This window comes from Coenobita brevimanus, chromosome 19 (assembly GCF_032717465.1).
Source record: "Coenobita brevimanus isolate Jiangsu-jjx chromosome 19, ASM3271746v2, whole genome shotgun sequence".
Classification (NCBI taxonomy): domain Eukaryota; kingdom Metazoa; phylum Arthropoda; class Malacostraca; order Decapoda; family Coenobitidae; genus Coenobita; species Coenobita brevimanus.
The window spans coordinates 18823684-18838644 of NC_136972.1; the positions used below are offsets into that span (position 1 = coordinate 18823684).

Here is a 14961-nt window from a genome sequence, read left to right on the forward strand (position 1 = left end):
TGCAGTATCACGGACCATCCATATTTTCACAGTGGTTCAAAACCTATTATTTTCCCTATTTACAGTTAATATGACGCATAATGCTGTTCAACAAATACTTTACGCCAAAGCTATTTACATATGATTTTTATCATTTTTAAAGGGTAATTTATACTGATTATGAAAATTACCCATTTCGATAATTTCAGTTTCCTTCTAGGCCAAAACTCGCAACTGTTCAAGTATGAGAACAGTTGGTCAGAGATAAAGGCCAACGGTTTGACTTTATAACCCAAACATTATTATTTAAACTGGATCAATCTTTGTAGACCGTTTAAGGTTAGGCAAAGATGAACTGATTTTATTTCCAAAACAATAGGTCAAAGGTCAAGATCAAAAGGCAAGATCAACTTCAGTATATTTGAACCAGAATTGGTGGATAAGTTGAGGATCAGGTATAAGGATGAAGTTATTCGATTCTGACTAAGAAATCAAAATTCACTGGCAAACAGTGTGGCCTTAAACCAACCAAAGGACGCCGGTGATGCACTTTCTGAGTGAACCTGCATGCTTAGCCTGCAAGAGTGAAATGAACAGGTAGCCAGATATACAGAGAAAAATTAAGAGAAAAGCATAAATAACACACAAGCGATTTGACAGATAAAAGTTAAGCAATCTGATAGGGCGTCACACAGATCAGCATTTCAAGGAAAAAACTTGATAAGGTTTTGTGTGCTGGAGATCCACTTTTTCTGACCGTGAGATGCATGGAACAACAACCAGAGCAGAGCCTACAACCAACCCCGATGAAAATAGACATGGAGAAATCGATAGGCGTGGATAAGCAGACAGACAAACAAGTCTACACAGAGAGGTAAAGAGATAGAAATTAAAAGTGTAACGATGTACAATCGATTAAAAAAAAAAAAAAAGAGAAATCGGAACCCTGGGGTCGGATAAAATGTGAAATGCTTCATCTCTGGTTCAGTCGGTAGTGTTGACATGCATGTTTAAGTCACAAAAATTATAATGCAATACAGTATGAAAGTGTGGGGTTATATATTACTAACTGGCAACTCTCACAATAGCAGTACCAACATATTCTTGTCATTTCCTGTAAATCATAGTCTGTGTATCATAATGTCACACACTGAAAGGGTGAGAATATATATATATATATATATATATATATATATATAATATATATATATATATATATATATATATATATATATACAGTATATGATCGAGGGTACAACACCAACTACAAGATTAGATGTGTTAAGGGTTTGTTTGCATTTCGAAAACTGAGAGACTCATGATTCATTGGCTTAAATAAATACATGAAGAGATGTATAAATGTGTCGAGACAGACAAATAAATAATTGGGTGAACTAGCACAGTACAGTACAAACTACAAGACTACGCCCGATGTGTTAAGGGTTTGTGTACATTTCAAGAAACAGATTCATGAACACAAAGCCTATAAAGATGAATAACTATGCCTACACAAATAGATTACTATGTGAGTAGATAAGCAATACACCACCTCCAGGGTGACTCTTGATAATGTCTTCGTGTGCTCGAGCTTCGTTTTCTTTGCCCCAGGTGGTAACGGTGGAGTGCTCGGAACAACTGCCCGAGTACCCAGCCACGCCGTCCAGGTGGTAGTACTTCCTCAACATCATTGTGCCAGCCACCGTGTCTGATGACTGTAATTCATAAAAAGAAAATGCTTCAATTTATATTCTATTATTATTATTATTATTATTATTATTATTTTTATTATTATTATTATTCAAACTTCCACATCCCTGTGGGAAGTTTTCTTGTTTTTGTCAGTATTATTAAATTTATTCTAGGGAATATATAAATCAGTTTCATTTGCATACCATTTCAGCTACAGCCTTCATATCTGTGCCGTATTATAGTACTGGTTGGCTGCTTCAACGGACCAAATGTCATCCTGATCCGACTACCGGAGCCCGGATAGAATCCAGAAAAAAAAAAAAAAAAGACCCTGAAGCTCAAGAACCATTTAAGTTACAGGGATGAATTTTTTATGGCATATACATGGGACTTGATCAGAATACACTGCTTAATATAGTCCAGATCCGATCAATATTCTCTGAGATCGCCTATGGTCTAAACTTTTGAACTACTCCAGAAGACAGAGAAGTCACCTGATTTTTCATGAAAGAACAAAGCGAGAGCCACCAGACTTGGTGGACTTACAGATCTTGATGACCTAAGGTCACATGCAGAAAATCATTGACCTTGACCTCAAGATCCCCTTATAGCAATGCTCCCAGCAGGCAATGGCTGTGGGAAGTTTTTCTTTATCAAAATTGTCCTTGGACAATTTTTCGGCGTTATTGTCATTATCGTTATTACTATCATTAATTATTATTATTATTATTATTATTATTATTATTATTATCATCATCATCATCATCATTATGTTATTATTATTATTATTATTATTATTATTGCTATTATTATTATTATTATTATTATTATTATTATATTATTATTATTATTATATAGGGTAAGGAAAAACCTCGAAGCACAGTCAGGACACTAAGATATCATAACACACTACATAACAGCTAGTGACATATATGCTTTTAATTTGTAATATAGAAGTTTGAGGAAAGTTGTGCCTAAATTCGAGAGAGCTGGAGGCAACAGCAGTGGAGATTCTAGCTAGGGAATGTCGCACACGGCACATCGACGTCATGCACAGCCACACCTCACACCTAATGGAAATCACCACACGGGCCCACACACATGACCCAACCAGTCATATACAGGGAAAATTGGAGAGACAGGGTAGAAGGGGTTGGGATGCGATAGGAAACAGGAGAGGCACACGGGAAAAGGTAGGAGTAGAGGGCACGGCGATAGCTAGCATAAAAACCGCTCTCACCTTAGTACTGCTCGTGTCAAGATAATTCCCATGGGATTAAAACTGCAATCAAACCTCAGACTCATTTTTATCTTTCTCCTGCCATCCACGACAAGACCGACTTGAGAATTCTCTCCTCTTATAACCCTACAATCTAACATTTTTGGAAACACCTCGGCTACGTCTGTGAGACTTTTGGTGGCAACAATCCTACGAACCACGACTACAATTCTACAGTTGAGGCTACAAGGCAGATAACAAGAACTGAGACAAGTTCCCGCCATATGAAGTTCCCGCCATATGATGTCTTATGACTTTATATGCACCAGCCGGCTACCCTTAACCGCTACAACGATAAACAACAGCGTTAAACAAAGTCGATTAACGTCTCTATCAACAATCAACAAACAACCTGAATCAACGCTACAATCAAATTAAGAAATTACGATTCTACAAGTAAACTACAAGCAGGTGAGACGGTAACCAAGATCAGCTACAAGTTCTCACCATACAGCATGAAACTACAATTAAATGCTGGACAAGTAATCACAAGCCTACAAGTTAATCACAAGAGGAGGAAGTGGCGCGAGCATGTAACACAGCAAAAGAGTGAGGAGGCGCTGATATAGTGGTGACTGGGGAGAGACAATGCATCAACACCTAAGCCTGCATTCACCAGCCCTGACTCACCACTACTCACCTAACTCACCGGTACTCACCATTACTCATCGCTATTCCATCACCACCACGCTGAGTTTTCGAGGGTGACGGTGCATGGTGACATCAGGATGACAACCATCACCCACCTGCACACCCTGCATATCATCCTGAACCTTCTCTCCAGTGAGTGAATATACTTTTACTCTACTGTATTTCTCCCAGGGAGCTTAAACATATAATCCTTTTTTGCTTATAACTTCACAAATGCATATCACCACTATCCTGTAGTGATGTGTTCCTAATACAAAAATGAGAGACAAAATACTTTGCACAAACATATAACACGTGCTTTATAATTACAACCAGAAATATTTGTAGTTAATTGTAGAGAAGTATATGTTAGACTTGTGGTCGAGCGGCTTTTATATCTTGTAGTAGTTTCCCCACCAGATGTCATGTAGTGACGGGAGAGGTAAAGAATAGTATGGGACTATCTTTATTTGTCTTGGAAATATTAAACAGGTATAATAGTATAAGTCCTGGGTAGCTACCTCCCTGTCTCGCTATCTCTCTCTCTCTCTCTGTTCTCAAGCTAATCTCCGTCTCGACCTCTCTATAGGGTCGCTTGTCTCCTTCTGTCTAGCCTGTTCGGTGGCTAATCTAGGTCTGAGCTCTCTTTCCTAAATTCTGGTATAGCAGGGGTGTGTCACATGTGTTCCTCGTGGGTGGACTAGATCTTTCTCACGAGAGGACTGCTGACAGCTAACTGAATCATCTCCTTACTGGCCGCTGTCGTCAGCTTTCCTCCGTGTAAGCGTTTAGCGCTGCTCGCTTCTCGCAAACACAACACCTTCTCATCATTTGACTTCCTGCTTCTATCTGTCTCTCTATCTATCTATTTATCTATCTATCTAGTATGATTTGCAATTATAATATGGAGACCTACCACATTGCTCTGCCGCGCAAAATGGCGTACCATCGACATTTAATAGTCATAACATATTAATACATATTATATATACATTATAATGAACTTATAAGCTAATTAAGTGAAATACATAATATTGTAAAGTAACATAATTGTATGAATATTGTATACATATATTATTCATAGTAAATAGTGATTATTCAGTAATATTACGCATATAATTGTGCAATGGTAATACTGCTAGGTTATTACATTACATATTTGAGTTATCACTTTAGTAATGTCTAATATTTCACCTAACTTGTATGATGATACTGGTAATATAGAATTGTGCTATAATTGTATGACTTATAATATTGTACTAACATTGTGGTACTACATAATTGTAACATTTTATGAATTGTTACCAAATATTGTGTTAATGCATAATTGTGTTGGCCTTATAATTATAGTTACATAAAAGTTACATCTTGTTAATGCAACTGTTACATAATTGGCAAAGTGTAACATAATGCAATCGTTTGTCGTTACATAATTATAATATGGAGTAACATAATTGTAATAACTGCAGTCCTAACATATGCTGCGGTCGATGATAGTGATGATGTGTCGTGCCACTTGTATGTGGAGACAACAATTTGCTTTTTTGTTTGTAGTTTACGTGGTATTTTGACTTATGTAGTAACACTTACACTTATTTTCATTTGTTTGTTATGTGATCTTACTCTATTTCTCTTTTTTCTTTCTTACTTTTCTTTTTTTTTTTTTTTTATTTTTTTTCTATAGTTTGTTTCTCTTTGCTTGTGTACGCTTTTTTCCATGTTGTTCATGGTTACATAAGTACTGGCTAATTTCCTTGGGATACTTTTTTCAAAGTTTAGTTTATATTGCACAGATACTATGAAATGATATTATATAGTCCCATATTTTGTTATTTTATATAAAAAAAAATATATACATATATACAGTATTAACTATACACACTGACTTGTTCACCTGTACCTATCGTGAGTAATATGTGTGTCAGCACTGTGTGGAAATCATTGTCTTCACGATTGTGTTGAAGATGTTCACTCTTGCTAACGGCATTTGTGTTGGCCATTTTTTTTTTTTTTTTTTTCGTAAGTTAATTTATCTGTTTCCACTAGGTAGCTTTAATTAATAAATGTTTAATACAGTTCTTTTAATTGCTCACTGAGTAACTGTGATGGTATATTTTCTTTATCGCTTGTAGATATAATAATGTATAGTTGTATGTATGAAACACGTATTTTATGTAGGTATGAATGGTAACACTCGTTGGTAGTAAATAAATGTTATAATAAATGAATGAATATATACAGTGTAGAATATTTATTGTTGGTGATTATTTAGTGTTTGAGTTACGGAGATAACTGAAGTAAGTATGTGTATTTAAACTGTAACTATACAGCACGTTTTATATGTTTGTGCAGAAGCTTATTGTCTATCACTGTGTATTGTATGAATGAAGTAACGATGTAACTCACTAATTTTTTACCGTGGTGAGAAATGGTGTGAGTGGTGTTGCACGTGGTGATAGCGTTGTCCTTTGCGGGTTGATTGGCGTGTTGTCGTCTCAGCACATGGTGACGTCGGCTTCCCACACTGGTAGCTGTGGTGAGTGAATGAGTAGCGATGAGTAACTTGAGTGAAGACGAGTGAGTAAGATGAGTTGTAAATCGTGTCTCACTCTTCGTTTGTTTGTTCCCTTTATTCTATGTGGAAGTTTTCTCTGTCCTTTTCTCTAGTGATTTATTCGTAGAGTTGTTAATTGTAGTTGATTGTAGATGGCTGTAGTTGATTGTAGATGGCTGTAGACTTTGTAGAACTGAAGCTAACCTTGTAGTCTCGGTTGCTTTTGTAGAAATTTGCTTTTAATTCGGAGACGATGTCCGCAGATTTGCTGGTTTGGCGTTAAGCTACTTGCAAGGCGTCGAGTGATCTCTTGACCTCTGCATCAGCGTAATGATCTGGGAGACGGAGGGGGCAGGAGCTGATATTGTTGGTTGTTGTCAATCTTGATATTTTGTAGGCATTTAATGTTGATTCGTAGACGAGGTTCGTATACGTTCGCTGCTACCAAATGTCATAAAGACTTTGTATCATAAAGCAGCGACTTTGTATTTGCTTGTAGAGGCGTATATTTTAGACTTGTGGTCGAGCGGCTTTTATATCTTGTAGTAGTTTCCCCACCAGATGTCATGTAGTGACGGGAGAGGTAAAGAATAGTATGGGACTATCTTTATTTGTCTTGGAAATATTAAACAGGTATAATAGTATAAGTCCTGGGTAGCTACCTCCCTGTCTCGCTATCTCTCTCTCTCTCTCTGTTCTCAAGCTAATCTCCGTCTCGACCTCTCTATAGGGTCGCTTGTCTCCTTCTGTCTAGCCTGTTCGGTGGCTAATCTAGGTCTGAGCTCTCTTTCCTAAATTCTGGTATAGCAGGGGTGTGTCACATGTGTTCCTCGTGGGTGGACTAGATCTTTCTCACGAGAGGACTGCTGACAGCTAACTGAATCATCTCCTTACTGGCCGCTGTCGTCAGCTTTCCTCCGTGTAAGCGTTTAGCGCTGCTCTCGCTTCATAAACACAACACCTTCTCATCATTTGACTTCCTGCTTCTATCTGTCTCTCTATCTATCTATTTATCTATCTATCTAGTATGATTTGCAATTATAATATGGAGACCTACCACAATCAAACCAAGTAACAACTGAGATAGGGTTATTAAGGATAACAATGTTAGGAGAAAAATAAAACAAACAGGCAGTGAGTTGACGTTACGACCTGAGTTTGCACATACGACTGAGCCCTACCACCCTCCACAATCTGTTGTACTCTTTGCTTTTTAACACATTTTACTCTTTCTAGCAGTTTAACAATACCACTTCTTTTATATACAAACCTACGTACATATACCTTCTTTAATTATTTATATTAAGTCATCACTAATGTGATGTATGTTATCAACAGTAACCATTATATATACTGTATATCGGTAGAGAGGCGGCTTGCAGTCCTAATGGACCCAGGTTCGAATCCCGGCTGGGGCATGGAACAGTTTAAGGATTTGAATTTCATAAAAGCAGACTTTCCTAATCTACCAGATGATCCGCCGACATGTCGTAAAAGTATCCCCGCTAATGCCAGTACACCAGTCCTGTATGAGACAGCCCTAGCATGTATTCAATATGGACGGTGGGTGTTAGCGCCGAAGTGGTGACATGTGGAGGTGTAGGAGGACTACTGGGCCTTGGGATAGGCCACTGCCCCCAAGAAATAGGCCCTAAGCCTTTGCCCAGAGTCGGACACGTAAATATATATATATATATATATATATATATATATATATATATATATATATATATATATATATATATATATATATATATATATATATATATGTGTGTGTGTGTGTGTGTGTGTGTGTATCATCATCAGCCGTTTGAGTATCCACTGCAGGACCGGCCTATCCCGACCGAAGTCGGGACGATACAGCCAATGTATCTCTACCAAGTGGCTTAGGCTGTCTAGTAGAGATTGTATGTAGGGTGAGAAGCGCTTGTTAATGTAATTGTAGTGTTGGAGTGGCTTTGGATGTGTGTGTAGTCTGTGAACCAAGTGTAATCGGCCTGCGCAAGCCGACTGGGTGCAAGCATACTTTTATAGTAAACGACACTGGTTCAACCATAGCACTTCTGGTGTCCGCCAATGCAGTACGTGGCCAGGTGAACACTCCCAAAATTTATTACCCTGGCGGGGCGCGAACCCTGGCTCACCCGTGTACCACTGTACCACAGGGGCTCCATATATATATATATATATATATATATATATATATATATATATATATACAGTGCCGGATTTGGGATGTGGGGGACCTGGGACCCGTTTTGGTGGGGGCCCCATCGCTTGCATCAAATTAGCATGATGCTAAATGAAGATACATTTTTAATCCTCGCACTGTCGCAACGACATGCTCGCTCGCTCGATACGACTTGCTCCCGACGACCCATGATAAAGTGGGGACCCTCAACTAGTGTTTCTTCAGCTAGCGATTTCAGGACTTGCGATAGGATCGAAACTGTAACAGTCCCCATAACAAGTGTTAAAACCCCACAAACTAGCCGTTCGGCAGCTTGAATTTTGGTCAAAATTAGTTCGAATAGTCAATGTTGCTGCCAAGGTATTTTGACTGATATTATCTTTATAATGACTTTACCATATTGTAAACACACACTTGTGTCAGCTCCCCTGATGAAATATAGGCTCCTGTAATGAATTAAATAGTTCAGTGCACACCAACATAAAGTGGTGTGGCTGTCAGTAAACACAGCAAGATACAAAATGAAACATGTGACCACACTATCAGCTGATCTGTTTTGGCTACACACCATATCTGATATTTTTAAAAGGACTCATTGCTTTCCTGGTCCACTGAGCATTACATTACTCAATAATAATAATAATAATAATAATAAAATGTCAGAACTTATTTTGACATTATTATTATTATTATTATTATTATTATTATTATTATGACTGTTAACAATAACCAGTACGTGTTATATATAAATACAGGTATATTCTTTCAGGGGTTAAATGTTTTGACCAGCAAGTAGGAGTGGAGTGCAGCCTCCACCAATTTAGAATGTTTTGTTTTTCCGATCAGCTGATGGCCAAGCTTTTTTTTTTTTTTCATTCGATTCATATCCGGCAAAATTGCCTAAGCAGACACAAAGAACGAATTTTAAAGAAATAAAAAATAGTTATAGGGACACAGTTCATTCATTCATTCATTGCCAGACGCCATGTATCCCAGACGGGGTGGCCAATGGCTTAGAGTTGTTTTACAGGGAGGGGCACTAATCCTCCACCAACCCCACTTGACACGTAGGGATGCCAACAGCATCTGGTGTTCCTCGGCGGTCGCCCATCCAAGTACTAACCAGACCCAACGTGGACACAGGCACAAAGGAAAAAAGAAAAAAATCTGTTGTCAAACAATACCAGATCATGTTTATTCATTATCAGACGGATTTTTCATTATCAAGTCGGCCCTGATATGGTAATGAAAAATACCAAATGTCAAGCTGCCCAACGTTTGATGGGGGGCCCCTTCTTGTGGGAGGCCCGGGACCCAGACCCCGTGGGCCCACCTCTGAGTCCGGCCCTGTATATATATATCTATCTATCTATTGCCAGACGCCTCAATCCTGTTTGGGGTGGCCATAAACAAATCGCCTCCAAGTGGCCCTGTCCCCCGCCATTTCACTGCCCTGCTCCCAACTCACACCCCCCTCTCTCATAGACCTCTCCACCCCATCCCTCCATCTCATCCTCGGCCTCCCCCTCCCTCTTCCCCCCTCCACCTCACTCACATACACTCTCTTCGTCAGTCTTTCACCCTCCATCCTCTCCACATGGCCAAACCACCTCAGTGTGTTCCTCATAACGCTTCCTATCACATCCACATCAACACCACAACGCTCTTTTATATCCGCATTCGTCAGCCTGTCTCTCCATATATATATATATATATATATATATATATATATATATATATATATGAAGCTCAGCAGCTTCACATAAACTTATCCGACTGAGTCAATCCAGACGTTGCCATGCTCACAAGGCGTGCCAAAATCCCTGATCATGCACTTCTCCTCGCAACATTCATCCAACCAGCTCGATCTCTCGTCAGTTCCCTAGCCTCACCGACTTCCAAACCTCTCTTCCTCACACACTCATCCACCATATCTCTCCACCTTTTCCTTGGCCTACCTTGCCTCCTCTCTCCTTCAAATCCGCTCAGCTATACCTTTTTCACCACTCTATTGTTATCCATTCCCACCACATGACCATACCATCTCAGTACACGCACTTCAATTCTGGTGTCCATCAACTTCCTCATTCCACACTTCTCATGAATCACATTATTTCGTATCCTGTCCACCCTCTGTACCCCATATACATTCTTCAGCAGTCCCATCTCCACTGCTCTTACTCCTGACTTCTCATTTTCATGCCATACCATCGTTTCACATCCATATGTTAAAGTTGGCACTAACACTTCCTCATGTAAGCCTCGTGCAGCTGCAACACTCAAGCCTCTGTTTCTTATCAAGGCCTTCATTGCACCAGCTACTTTTCTTCCTTGTGTCACTCTACTTTCAACTTCTTTTGCACATTTTCCTCTCTTTTCTATCACTGTACTCAGGTATTTGAACTCCCTCACCAATTCCAGTCTCTCTCCATTCACTGTAACATCACACTGGGAGTCATCTTCTCTCTCAGTGACCATCACTTTACTCTTTTCTACATTTACCCTCAGGCACGACGCTTACAGGCATCAGCAAAACTCTGCACTAGCCTACCAAGTTTTTGTCCAGTACTTGCAAGCAGTACTGTATCACAAGCACACAACAATATTGAGATAATCCATCCATTACCATTCATTACCAACGTCATCCCTCTCTCCATTTGGCCTACTCGTGTTTTTACTTCTCTCATCACCCCATCCATATATATATTGAACAACCATGGGGACATCACACAACCTTGTCGCACACCCACGCCAATTGTGAACCATTCACTTAGATGCCCATTAACCCTTACACGTGCCTCGCTACCGTCATAAAAACTCTTGACAGCACCTAGCAGCTTACCATCTACACCATACATCCGCAAAACTTTCCACACTTCCTCTCTGTCTACTTTGTCATATGCTCTTTCCAGATCGACGAATGCCATACAGTAAACACCTTATGGTCCTTCTCACAAGCCTTTTGATCCAAACATCCTCTGCCACTCCTAAAGCCACCCTGTTCATCACTCACTAGGACTTCTGATATCTCTCATACTTTCTCTATAATAATTCTTCCATATACCTTCCATACCCCACTCAATAAATTTATGCCACGATAATTCTTGCACTCACTTTGCTCACCTTTATTTTTGTACAGGGGCATAATCACAGCCACAGTTTCACTCAACCATGCCTTCTTACATATCTCCAACAAGCAATTCATTCCACTCTATCCATTACACTTAAGCATCTCTGCATGCATCTCATGAACCCCAGCTGCTTTCCCATTTTTCAGCCGCCCCACAGCACTTGTCACCTGTGTGAGTTGCACGTTTCCTGGCACTGCATTCCCTCTCTGCACACCCCCAAAACCAATCATGTTCACAGCCGCTCTGCTCTCTATTCCCATTCATCAGGCTTTCAAAGTATTCTTTCCACCTGGTCCTTACTTCACCTCCATGGGTTAATAATCTACCACCAGCATCCTTCACACCATCACATTTCTTTCCGCTTTCACTTCGACATTTCCGCACCTCTTTCCAGAATAACTTCCTATTTTCAGAGTAGTTTGCATTCATTTTTCTTCCTAGATCCTCATTTCCCTCCCTCTTTTTCCTCTTCACTAGTCTCTTTATATGCTTCTTGCTCTCAATATACTCAGCTCTTAATTCAACTAAACCCCTATCCTGTAACCACTTTAGCCATTTCTTCCTCATTTCCTCCACCACTCTCTTTATTTCATCATCCCTCCATGCCGTACCTTTCCTCTTTGTTGTTACTCTTGCCACACCACACACCACTTTAGCATTTCTAACTAACCAATCCCTATAATGCATTCCACAGGCTGTCCAGATCCATTTCATTCCAGTTCACTGATTCTAACTCCTCCTCTGCTTTGGTCCTGTAATCATCTGCCATTTCTTTGATCCTCAACTTCTCAACTTTCAGTCTTTTCCCTGACTGCTCCTCTCTCTCCTGATCCACCTCACTCCTCTCCGCTTAATCTTGCATACCACAATAATATGATCTGACAGACCTCCACATCATCCTTTCACGGCCGTCGTATCAGCATCCATTCCCATCATCGACCTCTCTATGAGCATGTAATCAATCAGGCTTCTTTCAACACGGTCCCTGTTCTCTCTATACTACGTACATTTACGTACATCTTTGTGTTTGAAGTACGAGTTACAAATGCACAACCTCCTCTCCTGACACATATCCTTTAGTTGCTTCCCATTATCATTTTCTCCTGGTACTCCATTAAAACCCATTATGTCATCCTCAGGACCAATGCCTACTCTTCCATTCACATCCCCCATTCCAATCAGTTTATAGCTCCTGGGCATTTCTCCCACTACTTCAGCCAACTCATCCCAAAATCTGTCTTTCTCTCTCTCATTCCTGTCCTCACACGGTGCATATGCTACGATGACTGCCACTTTCACCTTCTCAAACTTGAACTTGACATATACATACACCTCGAGCTGACACATTTGTAGTCTCTCATGTCACTCTGCAACGCCTCATTCATCAACAAAGCAACTCCTTCCTTGCATCTTCCTCGCCCATTCGTTCCCAGCCTTACACGTTTCACACCCTCCCACTCCTGCACTTCACACCCTTTCATCTTTGTTTCACACAATGCCATCACGGCATATCTTGCACTCTTGAACACATTCACCACTTCCACCCTCTCGCTCTCCTAATTCACACCTCTCACATTCCACATGGTCATACGAATCTGCCCATTAGGTTGGGGCCCTGGGCAGGTATTGGGACCTCCAAGGCTCTCTGAAACGACTGCCATGATTAAGTGATTTTGGATAGGGGAATCTGGGGGACACTTAACTCTGCCAGAAACCCCGGTTAAATGGTTACCACCTAGTGTAGTAAATGGTTTCCTGGGTTGTGTAGATCAGATATTCATTCTTAGATCTTTAGTGGAAAAGTTTCTAGAGAATGGAAAGAAGTTGTATGCGGCTTTCATGGATTTGGAGAAAGCGTATGACAGGGTGGATAGACAAGGATTGTGGAAAGTATTAAGAATATATGGAGTAGATGGGAAGTTGTTGAATGCTGTGAAGAGTATGTACGATGGTGCGAAGGCTGCAGTGCGTGTGGATGGTGAACTAAGTGAATTTTTCTCTTTGAAAGTTGGGTTGAAACAGGGATGTGTCATGTCTCCATGGCTGTTCAATCTGCACATGGATGGGGTAATAAAAGAGATACAAGGTAGGGTAGTGGATGTTGGAGTGGCCCTGGTGAGAGAGGATAGTGTTTGGAAACTCCCTGTACTGTTGTTTGCAGATGATACTGTGTTGTTGAGTGAAGACGAAGGGGAGCTGCAAGGCTTGGTGGATGAGTTTGGGAGTGTGTAAGAAACGGAATCTAAAGGTGAATGTAGGGAAGAGTAAAGTGATGGTCTTTGAAAGAGGTGAAGTCACTGAATGTACAACGAGGTTGGATGGTGAGGAATTGGAAAATGTGAGTAAGTTTAAGTACTTGGGTAGTGTGATGAGTAAGGATGGAGGTTTGAAGGGTGAAGTGCTTGAAAGGGTACACAAGGGAAGAAAGGTTGCTGGCTCTTTGAAAGCAGTGAAAGAAACAGGGAAGTGAGCATGGAAGTGAAAAAGTTACTACATGACAGTATTGTGCTACCAACTCTAACATACGGAAGTGAAGCTTGGACGTTGTTGGAAGGACACAAGTCAAGAGTTAGAGCGGTGGAAATGAGTTATTTAAAAGGAGCCTGTGGAGTCACATGGAGAGACAGGCTGACGAATGAGGATATAAAGAAGCGTTGTGGTGTGGATGTGGATGTGATAAGAAGCGTTATGAGGAACGCACTGAGGTGGTTTGGCCATGTGGAGAGGATGGAGGGTGAAAGACTGACGAAGAGAGTGTATGCGAGTGAGGTGGAGGGGGGAAGAGGGAGGGGGAGGCCGAGGATGAGATGGAGGGATGGGGTGGAGAGGTATATGAGAGAGGGGGGTGTGAGATGGGAGCAGGGCAGTGAAATGGTGGGGGACAGGGCGACTTGGAGGCGATTTGTTTGTGGCCATCCCAAACGGGATTGAGGCGTCTGGCAAAATATATATATATATATATATATATATATATATATATATATATATATATATATATATATATATTCTTCACTGATGAGCTGTTAGCTATACTCTATAAGACCCATGTGCGCTGTCAGCTTGAATATTGCTCACCCTTGTGGAATTGATGTGGAGAGGTTGCACTAAAACAACTAGACAAAATTCAGAACAAAGCTGCTGGAATTATTAATAACCCTGCTGTTGTAAATAAACTACCTCCTCTACATATAAGAAGGAATGTAGCCCCCTTGTATTATTTTACAGATATTTTTATGACCAATGCCTAGATAAAGTTGCGTCCATTGTGCCACCTCTCCATGCCTTTCCTTGTGCAACACGTGCATCTGGTTGCACTCATGACTGGAATGTCACACAGTCGTATTGAACTTTTGCCTATCAGATGTCTTTTATTCCCCGAACTGCATCTCTCTGGAACTCTTCTCCCTGGAGTTGTTTCCCCCCAAACTTCAACTAAAGCTGTTCAAGTTCAGCTGTTACAGATATTTTATAAACGGAGCACGCCAGTAATCTGGTGTATGGATTATTT

The 14961-nt window shown here is 40.4% G+C and overlaps 1 protein-coding gene across 1 annotated transcript in view; it reads right to left on the minus strand.

Moving 5' to 3' along the window:
- The window catches only part of LOC145391705 (nicotinamide phosphoribosyltransferase-like), a 230643-nt gene that overhangs the window by 64494 nt on the left and 151188 nt on the right, over positions 1–14961 (minus strand). Inside the window, exon 7 of the mRNA XM_080266243.1 lies at positions 1529–1691. Coding sequence (XP_080122369.1) covers positions 1529–1691 — 163 coding nt within the window. The remainder of the gene's footprint in view (positions 1–1528; positions 1692–14961) is intronic.